Consider the following 15,936-nt stretch of genomic DNA (forward strand, 5'->3'; position numbering starts at 1 on the left):
TACCAAAAACCAGGATTTTCAATAAATGCTGAAAAACACAGCTTTTGGTAAATGCAAATTGTTGATAATCATTTTGATAACACTTTTGATAATGTTTTAAATAAAATGTTAAAAAGTTGCAAAAATATTAAACATGGTTCATCTTAGAATATTTCATAACTGAAAACAAGTACAAAATTTTGAATATTTTTGCAAAATACTATATTTTTTCTTTTTGAACAGCTCTAATTACCTTTATTCTCCTATATTAGTTATCAAGGAGAGATGATTCCAAAAGACTTAGTTTATGCCTGGATCTGGCTTTAGATCTGAAGTGTGTCTGTGAAGTAGAAACAGTGCAATCTAAATCCTGCAAGTCTAAAGCACTTACTGTGTGACCTTGGTCAAGTCACTTACCTCTTTGAATCCCAGTTTACCCATCTTTCAAATGGGGTATAATACTTACCTGATGAGTGTAGTGTGAGGTGAGGTCTCATTAATGTTGTAAAAGGTTGAGGAAGAGGTTGCACAGTTCTCCATTCCTGTCCTCTCTAAAAAGATTTATTAAAACACCGAACTAACACGATGGGTACAATGCAAACTAAATACCTTCATGACATTATATTGTGCCAGTTTCCCTCCCATTCATGCTACTTTCCTTATGCCATATAATGCCTTACCTAATCTAGATTGTAATGTCCTCAGGGAGGTAGCTGTGTTGTTTGTTAGTTCATGAAGCACCATACAGAATGTTGTCCTGTATTCAAAGGAATGAAGTGCTTTGAGATCCTAGCTCTAAGACACTTCAGAAGTATGACATTTTAAATAAAATAATGAAAGGCCAAAGCTCAAAGCAGCAATTCATGTAAATAGCTAGGTTATTTCAGAGTCATGCTTTTCAGTTCCTCAACCTAATTTCTTCATTTAAAATAACAGGTGGCTGTTCCCATTTTAATATTCTGGACTTTTTCTATGTTCCTTGGCAGATGTACATTCAAGGAAATCTGCTCTTTGCCAATTATATTTTCAATGGATATAGCAAGTCAGCTAAAGACCTTCAAAAACAAATAGCAAAGACCAGGAGTGATTACCGTATGGGCTACTGTCTACCCAAAGATTTCAGATTCAGGTATTTTGCTTTTTCTGTATCTAATCACCTCATTCTGAGAGTTTTGGTTTCTTTGTCCATTTTAAATGTAATTTGTTGCAATCCAAAACAACATAGGCAGTATTTTCAATATCAAAGGGATGCTATTTATGACAAGTATCGGGGGTAGCCGTTGTTAGGGGGCTTATTCCTTCACCAAACTTACTTCCCTCGTCCTTCTCGCATGAACAGAGAGCAACAATACCCAAAGTCCAAAGGTGCAAACAATTCAATGTTTATTGGGGTGAACTTCCAGCAAGAATGATTCCAGTTTCCTTCCTTAGTGTCCCCCTTCCCAGCGCCTTACCTCTGTCCCTGTTCCCATTCCCCACCCCTTAGCAAAACATGATTCCAATTCCCCACCCCCATTCCCTGTTCCCATTTCCCCTCCCTCCACACACCTTCTGATAGTAAATATATAGTAAAACTTGAGTTCTGCTTAGCTATACCTTAACCAATCATTTTACTGAAATTTAACTAACCAATTCTAACATAATTATGTAGCCAATTATATCCCACCACCTTAATTAGTTTACACCCACAAAATTAATTATACAGCAGACAGGAACAATCACAGAACCAGACAGAGATTATACAGACAAACAATAGGGAAATGGGGACTACAGTGATAGAACAACACAGAAATGAGGATTTCATATCCCAGCTATTGATAAGTGAGTTCTTGCCAGACAGAAAACTATCAACCTAAATTTCCTTTTACATCTTCTAGGCTCTTCCCTTTCTCTGGAAGTGATAGATCGGATCACTTTCCTAACAGCCCCATATTGACTAGTTTGGAATGTGAGGAGGTGACCGGTCGCTTCCCAGCTTATGGCTGCCTCTGCTGCTTAGCCAAAGGCCTTAGCCTAAGCACAGGGCCTCAGACTGTGACAGTAAGAGAAGGCCCTTACACCGGCAGACAGTGATTTTGATTCTTTCTTTTATACCGCTATAACTAGCTAAGTGATAAGAATACACCTAAATTCTTAGAGTATAGGCCTTTACAGACAGGCCTGAATAGCTACATCCTAACAGCTGTGTTAGTCTGTATCCACAAAAACAACAAAGAGTCCAGTGTCACTTTAAAAACTAACAGATTTATTTGAGCATAAGCTTTTGTGGGTAAAAACCCCACTTCTTCAGATGCATGAAGTGAAAATTGCAGATGCAGACATCTCAGTGGTTTGAGCATTGGCCTGCTAAACCCAGGGTTGTGAGCTCAATCCTTGAGAGGGCCATTTAGGGATCTGGGGCAAAAATTGGGAATTGGTCCTCCTTTGAGCAGGGGGTTGGACTAGATGACCTCCTGAGTTCCCTTCCAACCATGATATTCTATGATTGCCCCAGATACAGTGTACAGCCCTTTGCTGGGAAGATTTTAGCTACCTCTGACAGATACCAGAGGGATCTGTCTTTTTTTATACACATTTAGCTTGTCATGCCAATAAAATCTCATTGAATTGAACTGCAAAATGGTAGAAAATAGCCGCCAGCTTGGTTAGGTCATATTTTCTCGGACATAAACTTGTCACTTCACATGCGAACAGCCAGAACACATACTGGAGGAAGAGAGAGGTTAGGGATAAGGTATGACAGATAATTAATGGTATGTTTTCAAAAGCACTCAGGACCTGACTCTGCTCTCATTGAAGTCAATAGTGAACTCCCACTGACTTCAACGGGAGCAGAGTAAGGCAAACACTATTGTAGGCATGGGCTGGCCTAAATCAGAGAGCTTACAGCAGCACAGCTTTACTTCTGCAGCTGTGAGGCTGTAAGATCTCGTGTAGCTGCTCTATGCCGGCGGGAGAGAGCTCATCCAGACATCGAGTGGCGGTAGCTGTGTCAGCGGAAGATGTTCTCCTGCTGATACAACGCTGTCCACACTGGCATTTCTGTCAGTGTAACTTACGTCGCTCGGGGGGTGTTTATTTCACATCCCTGAGCGATATAAGTTATAGCGACAAAAGTGCTAGTGTAGACATAGCCTTAGTTAGTTCTCTTGCTATCTGGGCAAGGTAGAGGTCACCGAACATGTTATGTGCATCCATGCTGTCCTGTTCTGAACCAAAACTGGTGCATGACAAGGTAGAATGCCTGTAAGGCACAGGTTTCAGAGTAGTAGGTTGGGGAGGGGGAGAATCTTTTCCATCCTGCTTTCATATGATGATTCTCAGAGGGAAGTTGGTAGGCATTTGGAGCAAATGACCATACCGTCTTAGAGAGTGTTGGGCAACGGTTTGAAAGAATGGGGCCTGTTTAGTTAGAACACTGATCTCTTAATTCAACTTGAATTCAAACCATTTGATGTTTTCAGTCACACAGAGATGCTTTATCTGAATGGAGTCCAACTTCTTTTCTTGTCCAACTTCTTTTCTATCTTGACAGTGAGGGGCCATATTTCAGTCTCATAAATCAGGATGACTCACTACCGAAGCATTGTGTAATTCTCCACTTTGTCTCTCTACTTACCAGGGTGTTTGAATTGCAAAAGATGTTCTTGATGAAGTGCTCCATTATGCTTTTGCAAGGTTGAGTATTTTTGAAAATCTCACTCTGGGAAAAGGAGTACTAGCATGGACATGCTGCTGATGTGATATCATCTAGACCAGCTCTGAGCATGATCAGTATTGACGTATTTGTCAGAGTAGCGGTGGCTGATCTATATTTGAGCTCCCAGTGTTGCTGCCACTTATGGTAGTGCAAGGTTGGGGCATTTTTAGAAAAATGCTAGCACAAAGACAGTGGAGTTACTATGGAGTTTCCATGATCAGAGATCAATCCACCTCCTGGAAGAACCTGTGGGAGGAGAAACTTGCACAGGATACTTTGTGGGGTTGGCAAGGGATGATGCCCCAGCTGTTCCCCTTAGCCACTCCACCTCCATACCTGTGGATTCCCAACAGTGCAGGGAAAGAGTGCAAATGCCATGTTAACTCTCTTTCATCTCCCTCCCAATACCTTTCGGCCCACTGGAGTGGGATTTTGACTATGTTCATCCCCTCCATGGTGTGAAGTGGAGAGAATGATGTCCTCACACAGTTTCTACAGTTGGGAAGATCAGATGAACAATCTGTGACACCAATGGGGATTAGTATTGCGAATGAGCAAGCTGATCCAGGCAGATTGCAGACGTTCTCCACCCAAACTCAAACTGAACTTTTTGGAACTTTGCATTTCTCCTCACAACCTCTCCCCTCAATTTTTGAATGGGTCAGTTATTTCTAAGTGCCAGGCAGAAAACCGAAGCAGAATACCAAGTCAGAGGCTGTTCTTTTAGCATTTCCATCCCAAATGAAAGCAGAAGCTACTAGAAACATTGCAAGGAATTGTTCTTTTAAGCTTTCCAGCCTGGGTCTTAATACACAGATCCAAGAGGTCAAAATATTTCAGATACCCTTTGGATTAATACAGTATCTGAACCCTGGGATGCACACCCAGAATGGACCTATTCTACATAACTAATTAGCATGGAGGAGAAGGGACAGAAGTTGTTAGAGATAGAAATGACCTATGAGATCAAAATTCCATGCCCAAGATAGATAAGATAGTGCCCTTCCCTAATACTTCCATTTCCCAAAGAGAGAATGTATTGAATGTTAAATTAACAAGAAATCTTACCCAAAGAGCTGGAGAAAAGTGCAGGGGATGGAATGGTACTGGTGTGGGGGTGCCTTTTCCAGGACTGCCTGCTCATGCTAATGCTGTTTTCTTTATTTGAACCTAACTAATCAGCATCTTTGCCACACAAATCAGTGTTATCTCTGAAACGATGATAAGGCTGTGGAAAAGGAAGCTCTGTGTGCGTCACTAGGCTTAGAGCAGCTGGAGGGCTCTGTGTGTCTATTTATGTAATTAATATAACTCCCAAATCCAACAGTTTGCCTCTTCGCAGGTTACCCAACAGTTACATGGAGTGTCTGAGGTCTTTTTTCTACCTTAGTAAATCCTGCTGCCCAATAAGGTCTCCTCTTGCTCCCCCCTCCATTGGTGTTGCATCAGCACTGTGACCCAGGTTCATGACTTCCATATAATTTTTTCAGTTTCTGTTTCCCTGAACTTCCAGGAAGTGCCCAATCCAAACTGGATCTCTCTCCACCACATCAAGAATCTAGTACTTCCTTGCTTCTGTTTCCATCACTAAAATGCCCCTCTACGCTTTGCACATCTTTTGTCTGAGCTACTGCATCCTTTTTCTCTCTGGCCTTTCACCTTGCTCCCCTTTCCAGTCCATTCAGAACGCTGTGGCTAAAAGTTAACAATTTAGTTCTCTTACCTGTAATTTTGTCTTACAGGGAGGCAAAAGGTTCCTTCTCTCCTTGTTAGGTCAGTCTGCCTGTTAGCACCCTCTACTGGCATGCCTGGTAAATGGCATTGATGTTGCTTCCCAGGTTAGGTTGCCAAAGCTAAGAAGAATGAAAAAAAGCTAGAAACTACAAAGATTAGCTCTTGAAAAAATCAGGCTGAATGTGCTTCCCCTCTCCTCACAGTGTGTGAAATAAAACCAGATTTTCCACAGCCTCTCTCCCCCACTAGAAAATCTGAATAGGGCTGTTTACTGTCTCCACATGGCAAACAGTCACAAGTTGCTAAACACAAAAAACCAGTCGGAGAACACTTCAGTGTCTCCGGTCATTCGCTTACAGACCTGAGAGTGGCTATCCTTCAACAAAAACACTTCAAAAACAGACTCCAACGAGAGACTGCTGAATTGGAATTAATTTGCAAACTGGATACAATTAATTTAGGCTTGAATAGAGACTGGGAGCGGATGGGTCATTACACAAAGTAAAATTATTTCTCCATGTTATTTCTCCCCCCGCCCCGACTCCACCCCCCACTGTTGCTCAGACTTTCTTGTTAACTGCTGGAAATGGCCCACCTTGATTATCACCACAAAAGGTTTTCCTCCTCCCCCCCCCACTTCCTGCTGGTAATAGCTCATCTTAAGTGATCATTCTCCTTACAGTGTGTATGATAAAACCCATTGTTTCATGTTCTCTGTGTGTGTATATAAATCTCCCCACTGTATTTTCCACTGAATGCATCTGATGAAGTGAGCTGTAGCTCACAAAAGCTTATGCTCAAATAAATTTGTTAGTCGCTAAGGTGCCACAAGTACTCCGTTTCTTTTTACAATAAACCTGGTGTATGATTCCAATTCAAAGGAGGCAAAATCATATGTAAAGAAACTAATTTTATCCTTCTCTGTCATGGGACTCTACTGTTCCCTTGGACTGGTAGCTGTTGGGAAGCAGCAAGCAGTAAAGAATGTCCAACAACAATCCAGAGAGGGAAAAAGTCCACCATGGTAACATAATATCAAGCTAACTGTGGACACATTTCTTTTAAAAAAACAAAAGGGTCTGAAAGAGGGAGCACCAAAGGATGACTGAAGGATGTCTGAAGGAGGCATAAAAGAAGCATGTCAGTTTTGTAGCTGCTCAGTTAACCACTTTACAAAGGATTGTGTTTTCATGTCCATAAAGTAGCTGTACCTGTGGATCCTTTGTCTTCAGGAGGATCTCAGTAAGAGAGTTGACTTACACTACCTAGATACAGAGGTTTTGATGCTTTGTATCCCTTCCTACATCCCCCATATAACACCAATACATCAGGCTTTCTACACAGTAGAACATTACCACCTTCACCAAGCCTAAAACATTTCATTGTTTTTCTAGGGTGTGGGAAGATTTAGGATCAAAAGAGGGCAAGGAACTGACTGGTGTATGTGGAAGGCCAAACTTTTCTTGGAAACGACCTAAGCGTCGGTGTGGACAGTGCTATGGTTAGCAGGAGAGCTTCTCCCACCGCTCGTTGGGGGCAGATTAATTAAGTTGACCGGGGAGCAGTCTCCCAGTAGCTTAGAGCAGCTACTCTCGACAACTTACAGTGGCACAGCTGTATTGGTGCAGCTGCACTGCTGTAAGCTCTCTAGTGTAGCCATAGCCAATGTTGGGGACTTGCCTCAGAACTATTTTATCTGAAAAAAAAAGTAAAGCTGCATGATGAAAAAGGCCCTAAGTTTTCTAAATTTTCTCAGCTGATGTGATGGCAAAAAAAAAAAGGGGGGGGGGAATTTTAGAATGAGAAACTAGGACAACACTTCCCTGTTGGATCAAGAAAGTGATTTAGCAAGAGCTTGTAGTACTAGACTGAAGTTCCACTTCTCATCAGATCAGGGATCTCTGAAGTGATGTTGCTTTCAGAAAGCAGGAGATAGTGGATGAAGCAGTAGGCTAGACATGGAATGGATGGGATGCATGTCCCTCATGGCTGAGACTTTCACTTCCAAGAAACTAGAGGTCAGACCCTTATGAAAATCGTCTATTAGAAAGTCTAAAGTGTCCTTTGTGGACAATAGCAGGATGTCTGCCTACCTCTTTGTGCCCTTGTAAGCTCAGCAGGGAGAAAGCTGAGATTTTAAAAAGTAAATCATCCTTTTCTTGATTTGAAAAGGAAATCATCTAACTTTTGAGAGTAACCATGTTCGGGGAGACATGAGCCTTAGGTACCATGGTACAAGTCTCAGATGCTGAAAATCTGGATGGGTTGAGGTCCCAAAACATTGGCAGTATCCACAACTTGCACATTGAGACTTGTGTATCAGTTCGGGAAAACTGAGAAATTTGGGTCAATAAGGGGTGACCAAAATTACTGAAATATGATCCTGACTGATGTTTCTGGGTACCTTGTATCTGAGGGCAAAGGAGTAACCCCAGAGACCCAGAAAGGAGAATGATAGAGTGTCCAGTCTCCAAGCCTGTAGACACTAATGCCAGGTGCATAGTTTTGTTATCTTCCTATTATTACTAGTCATTGGGTTGCAAACAGGTTTGCTTGTGAAAATAAACATCTTGGTGCAATCTGGTTGGAAACGTGCTTGTTTAACCATCTCCAACTCATGATGGCTGAGCTACTCAGCCTGACTGCTGGTCTTACCACCAATGTGTATAACTCCAAGGAATATACCCAGGTGTTCTGGTGTCTCTCTCCAGCCTTTTGCTATGTTGTGGTGGGTGGGATAGGCCACAATGGTTCTGTTTCCCATGTGAATGGCTACAATTCCCGCTGGGACCCTTGGGAGGAGGGTGACACTTCAATTCCTCAGTGCCCACAACTCCAAAGAGGCTAATGCCAAGCTGGCATTCCCAGGATGACCATTTGCCCTGTGCCACGTGAGGTCTCATCTGAGCTCCCCATCCATCTAGGCTGGTGTTGGTCATGGTGCAGAATCTTTAGCCCATAGTTTTCCATTGGAAAGATGATGGGGTTGGTGCCATCACTATAGATAGACCCATCTCCTGAGTTTGCTAGCTGCAGTACTTGATCAGAAAATTGTGAAGGGGTGGAGGTGGAGCACTTCCCAGGGGGATCATTTTATCAGCTGAAGGCCTTGGTGGTTGGTGTGCTGATGCCTTCAGGGCTGAAAAACTACTTAATGAAGACTTCAATTTGTTTGAATTTCTTCTTGGTTAAGACCACGAGGTCCAGGCTCGTTTTGAATAGACCCACCCTCGATATAAGCATACCCAAACTAGAATGAAGGCGCTTTCCTGATGACTCTCTATGAATCTATAAGGTTCCAGGAACTGGATGGGTTTAGGAAGCATGGCAAGCTCTTAGCTCATGGGATTGCATCTTCAGCAATACATCATTCAGGTTGTGGTAGATCTGGGTGACAGGATGACCATCAACATCATGAACATCAGTGGCACAGATGTCAAGCTGAAGAGCACTGGCTGGAACCAATGATGGAAGCTCACAATCACAAAATGTAGGAACCTTTGGTGGCAGGGAGGTATTGGAACATGAAGCTAAAAGTCCCATTGAAATGTATGGAGGCTAAGAAATATGGGGGGCAGAGGAGGAGAGAAGAAGAAGAGGGGATAGTTCTTGGCTCAGCAGAGCTAAAGCCACTATCCTGAAATACATTTTAAACACAGAGTGGTTGAAGGTGGACAGAAATGGAATGGGAGCTCCAGACCAGAACCTCTCTCTCGCAGGGGCCAGGATTATTGCTCTGGGATGAAGATTTGGTACAAAGTGCAGGGACCATGGTCTTTTCACATGAGCTTGGGGCAGAGAACACATAAGAAAAAAGAAGTAGAAGAGGAAGATATTTAAAGTCTATGACAGGTTTCAGAGTAGCAGCCGTGTTAATCTGTATTTGCAAAAAGAAAAGGAGTACTTGTGGCACCTTAGAGACTAACCAATTTATTTGAGCATAAGCTTTCGTGAGCTATAGCTCACTTCATCGGATGTAGCTCACAAAAGCTTATGCTCAAATAAATTGGTTAGTCTCTAAGGTGCCACAAGTACTCCTTTTCTTTTTGTTAAAGTCTATGAGGAGGTCTTGTCTGACCATGTCAAGACCCATCTGTCAGAAGTGGTACTGGCCAAGATTGGAAGAAATTCTTGAGCCTTTCCTACCTTCCTCCCAAGGGAAGATTGGCCTCGTATGGCAGAGCTTCCCTGTCTGGAAGTGTCTTCTGAAGAATCTCCTCTAAGTTTGATGCCAAACACAGGAATGGGAAACCTTTGATGATGAGGATGGCTGTACCCTGATCAGCTGCTGGGGAATCTATTGCTGAGGGATTCCTAGCCTACCTCAGTGCACTTCCCTGAGGACATTTTCCCTGCCAGACAGAGCAAGCTGGAGGGAGAAGGAAATTTGGCAAAAATTCCTAAGAAAAAGAGCCCTCAGAGACAACTGCTGTGGAAATCTCTGCTTCAGAGCTCAGAGGTAGAAGATTGAGGTGTGGTTCACAAAATACGTCTGTAGCGTGTTCTAATAGTCAGACTGTGATGTAGGGAGAGAGAAAGAAGAACGGAACTTCTTTTCTGCCTTTGAGTTGGGAAAAGCCAGAAAAAACCCGAACATTTCCAAGTTTAATGGAAGTGCAGATTCACACTACTGAGAATCTCTTTCTTGCCTGCTGCTCAGACCAATCCTTTCATTGGCTTCCTCTCATCTTCGATATGGAGTTCAAGCTTCTCTGTCCTCCCTCTCAAGGGTTAGCATAACTCTTCCTCCACCTCAATCTCTGCTCTCATTTCTGATCACTTACCCCCACCTCACCACTCCCTTAGGGTCTGTCTCTCATGCTCATGCCTTCTTCCGCAATCACCTATACCTGGAACTCCCTTCTTATCCCACAAGTGTCCACCTTTCCTTTTCCAAATCCCACCCCAAAACTTGCTTCTCCCATAAAGCCTAAAAATACTAATGCACATCAGTAAAAATGCTGCCACCTACTCTTGAGACTAAAGACAAAATTGCTCTAAGACAGAACCTTCTTCTGGGTTTCATCTCCCAGTACATTTTATTGTACGTCATCCATCTACTTAGACTGTAGCTCACCCAGACAGGAATCTTCTGTGTCTTGTACAATGTGTGTACAGTGAGTACTTTGTCAAGACTTAAATAGAATAATAGAATCACAGAACTGGAAGGGACCTCGGGAGGTCATCTAGTCCAGTCCCCTGCACTCGTGGCAGGGTTAATTATCTAGACCTGCTCTTAAAAATCCGCAATGATGGAGATTCCACAATCTCCCTAGGCAATTTCTGCCATTGCTTAACCACCCTGACAGTTAGGAAGTTTTTCCTAATATTCAACCTAAACTTTTCTTGCTACAATTTAAGCCCATTGCTTCTTGTCCTATCCTCAGAGGTTAAGAAAAACAATTCTTCTTCCTCCTCCTTGAAACAACCTGTTACATACTTGAAAACTTATGTCCCCTCTAAGTCTTCTCTTTTCCAGACTAAACAAACCCAATTTTTTCAATCTTCTATCATAGGTCATGTTTTCTAGACCTTTAATCATGTTTGTAACAATTGGATAAGTTGTACTAAAGTAATATTATAGAGCCCTAGTACAGTACCCTAACTGTGACAATATTACAGATTGCAAACATGATCCCTGTTACATATGGGGCTCATAGCAGCAAGGCTGAAAAACTGACATTTAAACTCTGGGCCAGTCCATGATCATGTTGGTAACAAAAGCAGCACAGAAGATGGATGAGGAAGAACAGGTTTTAATGAGAGAAAGGAATAATATAGTATACAGCTGATACAAAGTAGTACACAGTATAAGACAAGTGTCTAATATATTAATAGAGAACTTCAGAAACAGAAAATTTCAAATGGTTAAAGGAAGCGACTTGCTCAAAAGTTACAATCTTATGTCTTCATATATGTATATATACACATTCCTGGCAGCATAGGAAACATGTTCAGGCCTTCCATAGAAAATCTTGACTGTCCAAAGTGGTGGTATCACTTCCCAAAGAATATTTGCATATGGTACGTTATAAAGAATACACAGAGGCAGCTCAAAACTTTCTGGGAAGAAAAGAAAAATATAAAGGATTTTTTGGGGGGGGGGGTGGATGGGGTAAACCGATCCCTCTCTCTAACAGCAGCTATTTGATCTGTTCCATATTCAAGATCAAAAGTACTGGAAATGGCAAGTGATAATAATAATACCTAGCTCCTATATAGTGTTTTCATCAGTAGAATAAGCAAGATCTTTTGTATTATGCAACACATTAGAACTAAATTATACACCAAGGCCTAACACAGCAGACAATCCCTCCTACAAGCCTCCTTTCCCTAAAGAAACCAAGCAATTTCCCCTCCCCTAGCCTGTTGTCATAAACCAGCTCTATGCTTCCCATCTTTCTGGGGGACACGTGGCAGCAGCCAGGAATAAGTCGAGGGATATTTCTGATGAGTCATACCTGGGTGGAAAAAGGCTCTAGGAGGGGACTGGCAGCTGTTAACCTGAAACTCAGGTGAAGGAAAGTTCACGGAAAAAGGGGGCTACCCTGTGGAGCTCCTACCACCATCGGAGCACAGCATCTGCCTTCACCACACACTAAGCATGGGGATAAGCAATCACAGGGTCAGTTAGGCTATTGTGGTAGGCTAACCTGCAATAGCATGACCCCAGACTGTGCTGCCATGCCCCTCATCGATTGAATTGCTGTATCTGGTTGCGACAAGGAATACAACTATCTGGGCACCTATTCCAAGGTCCAGCCCAAAGCTGCACCAAGATTCACATATGTTCATATGGGCGTGTGGCTACATGCTAAGATACAGCCTTGTTAGGGGGAATTGTTCTGCTGTATCAAACACTGGAGAAGGGTGAAGCTGGAGAAACTGCAAGCAGGAAGCTGAGCAGAGGGGAGGAAGAAGCTGAGCAGAGGCAGATTGATAATCCACCTCTAGTCAATGGGTTTATGGGAAGAGATCAGAGACCATCAAGTCTCGATTATTGCGACTTCTCAAGGCTGTATGTCTTCACTGCAGCTACCTCAGGGGAGCAGTACACATTAACAGCTACTTTGGGGTCTGCACTATAGCTCAAGGAATGGTGGCTACCTCATCGTGAAGCACTGACAGAGTGACGCCTGTGGATGTGACAACATGGAGTATGTTAAGGGAAAACCCCACAACTGAGCCCGAGTTAAGTCTGCAGGGAAGACAAGTCCATAGTCTAGGAACAATGTGTGGCAGCCACACCCCCAGCGGCATAGCTCCCCTCCTTCGCTGTCCTGACCCTGCCCTTTGGGAGCTCTCAGGCTGTACAGAGGGAGTTCCTTAGGAACCCCACAGCTGGGGAAGGCATCTGCAGCACTCCTGAGCCAAACTCTTGCTCCAAAAGCCTCCCCATGCTGCCAGCCTCCTCAGTTGATACCTTGTCTCCTCTCTACCAAGCCCCCATGTCAGCTATTTATGTGACATACTTTCCCATTTTCCCCATTCATCCAATCACAGCTAATCAAAGGGTGAAGTACAGGCTGCCCTCATAAATAGAAGGGGAAAGGTGGTGGTTGTGTTACAGATGCTAGAGAGAAAAATAAGAAAAAATATAAGGGTAACCAGAAAGACTTTCAAAGTGGCCAATGTTCAGTTTCACAGAAGAAAAAATTCCAAAATGGAGGGAACTCACCCAAAGCAGAATATAAAGGAAGCCCTTAACAAATAGTGAATTAAAGAATACAGGAAAATATGTGACAAAGATGCCATGGCCTGCTTCACAGCTACAGGAGAAGGGATGGGGATAAATAAGATTGGAGAAAAAGGAGAAGAGACGCAAGAACAATTGGAAAAGGGCCACAGGCAACAGTCACCATCACAGAGAAACTGGTATGAAAAACTCACCAATGCAAGGTGGTTGAAGGTTACTCAACTCACTGGTCCCTTCTACACAAAGGAATTTTTCCTGTTTCCCACTTTTGCTAATAGCCATTCAGCTCCCCAGTATCAGCAGTGCTGGGAGCTCTAAAGCAGAAGGCTGTAGGCTGCAGATCCTGTTCTAAGCACCTTGTCATATAAACCTGCTCAGAGCCAATCTCATCAAAACAGTTCTTAAACCAGTGTCAGTGGCTGGCAGGCTACCTACATCAGGGTTCACAGTGGGGTTGACTCACTATTACTGATTATGATTCATTATTGATTATGAATGATCAATTTATGGTGGTAGCCCTCATGTTCTAGGTGCTTTTCAAACACCGCAGAAGGAGTGCTTCCATTGAGAACTCCCAACCTAAGGAATAGATAAACTCTAGATAGAGTTTAGAGGAAAGGGAATAACTGACAGTTTATATATAGGTCATCTTGATTCACTGTCAGCAGCATAGCAGAAACTATAACTGAAACTTAAGTGTGGACAGGGTAAGGGTCTTGAAGATGAACTCAGGGCTGCTGGGGCCACACTGCTCAATACAGAGATTGAAAAGGACTTCTATGGTGTCTAAATTGTTTCCTGTCTCCACCTCACAGTAAAGGGAGGGGAATCCTGTCAATGCCTGGGAAGTTCACAGCAAAGGCTCGTTTCACAAACAGATCCACTCCATACTCCCTGCACAAATTAGCCTCGTTGGCAATTTCTCTCTTTATGTTTGTTCTTTTGTCAGGATGTTCCTCTTACACTTGGGCTGTCATTTAGTTTGTTAATAAATAAAATAATTAAATAATAATAATAATAATAATAATCTAGACTTTCAGGATCCTTTTCTTTCCCTGGCTTCCCCTTGGCAATCTATACTGTGGCTATGGTTTTAAGAACCCTTTTAGGGACATACAGGAGCTAACAGCAAGGCCAGGAATCAGTGGCCAGGAAATGCAGAGGAGCATTAAAGGCTTGATAAGGGTAAACAAGATTAAATGGCTTTCTGATTACATTTGTAATATCAGTATGCATTTCAGATACATTCATACAGCCTGCGTAGCAATCTGCTCAAGTGCATCTCTGTTTTCCTTCCCTTACTTAATTTTTCTTGTGCGGTTATCTATTTGTTTGCCTCCTTAATAAGTAACCGTAAGGTACAATATGGGAAAGAACACACACTACAGCTTCCCAGCCAAGGCGCTTGGAGTGCTACATGGCAATTTAAAGTTATATAAACCATCAGTATAAGAAAAACATACAAGACCCAACAATGCAGCCTAATTAAAATGGGGGAAGGTCCTATTCAGGGCAGACATAGTAAAAATAAAACCCCTCAAACCTCCTCTGGAAACACATTTCCTAAATGCTCTTTTAGAAGCGTGAGAAACTGAGGCAGATGACCCGACAAAGCAAGTTCCAATCCCTAAAGCTCCTAAAAGTAAAAGCACAAACACCTGCTGAGCCATACAGCCCAAAGGCAGAATGGCGAGAGAGTGGGTGTTGTCAGAGCCTGTCACAGAGGGCGCTGGTTCTTTTATCGGGGTTAGGGCTCAGCCTCATCTATGACAGGCTTAGCTCACCTCCCCAAGGCGTGGAAATTAATAAGAGGCGCACATGACAGGGAGTATGTGACTAAGAGACCTGCTGGGAGACATGGGCAGCCTATTTCAGTCAGGAGGGAGAGCTCCAGGAGACAGCTGGAGACCAGCTGGGAAAGGGCCAGCAAGGAGGCCAGGCTGAGCATACAGGAAGAGGCCCTGGGAAGAAAAGTCAGGGAAGTTCAGGTTACAGGGCAGAGTTCACTTGTTTAGGATCTCAAGGCTGGAGACTGGTAGCAGAGGGTGGACATGGGTGCCCCTATGCTGCTACTCCATGGAGTGGTGCATACACCCTTGTCAACAAGGGAGAAGAAGAGAGCATTTGAAGCCTAGGAAGGTTGGCAGCTGAACCAAAGAGAAGAGCTAAAAACTGTTGAGGGAGAAAACAGACTCTCAGAAGACTTGTGCCGGGCGAGAATCTGGGGCAGAAGAATGATTTTGTTTCCTTTTTGACCTTAACTTCAGAAAAAGTGAACTACTGTGACTTAGTCAGAGAGGTGAGTCACCGCAATAACCTAAAAGTCCTGGATGACTGCTGAGAGGGGAAACTGAGGCAGCAGATGTGCACAGAGGCTAAATACTAGCCAGGTGGGGGATGAGGTTTCGCATACAGCTAGGGCCTTAAAAACCAACAGGACAAGCTTAAAATCCACCATCAAGCACCACAGGAACATTGCTGCATGAGTTCAAAGTCCAACTACATCAATAAAAACTTAAACTTAGATGTTAAGGGAATAATGGAGACTGAGAACTTACGATGTCTTTAAATTGCAAATAGCAAACTCGAGAACATGACACAAGTGGTCACCATACCCCCTGGAATCCAGTCTTTCTACAGCCAAGCTTCAATGTGTAGTCAAAATAAAGCTGACAACAAAAGGTACAGTGTGCACTGTACAGCTGCTGGGTTTGATTCTAGAAGGTGCATGCAGACTTCAGTTACAGAGTCAGGCTAAAACTTTTCACGCAATAAGAAGGTAACAATAAGTGGGGGCACTTACAGAAATACTGGATGGAGCTCAGGT

General features: G+C 43.1%; 2 protein-coding genes across 2 annotated transcripts in view; one reads left to right on the top strand and one right to left on the bottom strand.

The window, feature by feature from the left end:
* The window catches only part of LOC119862816 (uncharacterized protein C3orf20-like), a 79,942-nt gene that overhangs the window by 57,922 nt on the left and 6,084 nt on the right, over positions 1–15,936 (top strand). Inside the window, exon 17 of the mRNA XM_043492127.1 lies at positions 966–1,108. Coding sequence (XP_043348062.1) covers positions 966–1,108 — 143 coding nt within the window. The remainder of the gene's footprint in view (positions 1–965; positions 1,109–15,936) is intronic.
* VEZT (vezatin, adherens junctions transmembrane protein) overlaps positions 11,152–15,936 on the bottom strand; it is a 98,693-nt gene continuing 93,908 nt past the window's right edge. Inside the window, exon 14 of the mRNA XM_043492172.1 lies at positions 11,152–12,448. Coding sequence (XP_043348107.1) covers positions 12,411–12,448 — 38 coding nt within the window. The 3' untranslated portion in view covers positions 11,152–12,410. The remainder of the gene's footprint in view (positions 12,449–15,936) is intronic.

Source organism: Dermochelys coriacea, chromosome 1 (genome assembly GCF_009764565.3).
Source record: "Dermochelys coriacea isolate rDerCor1 chromosome 1, rDerCor1.pri.v4, whole genome shotgun sequence".
Lineage (NCBI taxonomy): Eukaryota > Metazoa > Chordata > Testudines > Dermochelyidae > Dermochelys > Dermochelys coriacea.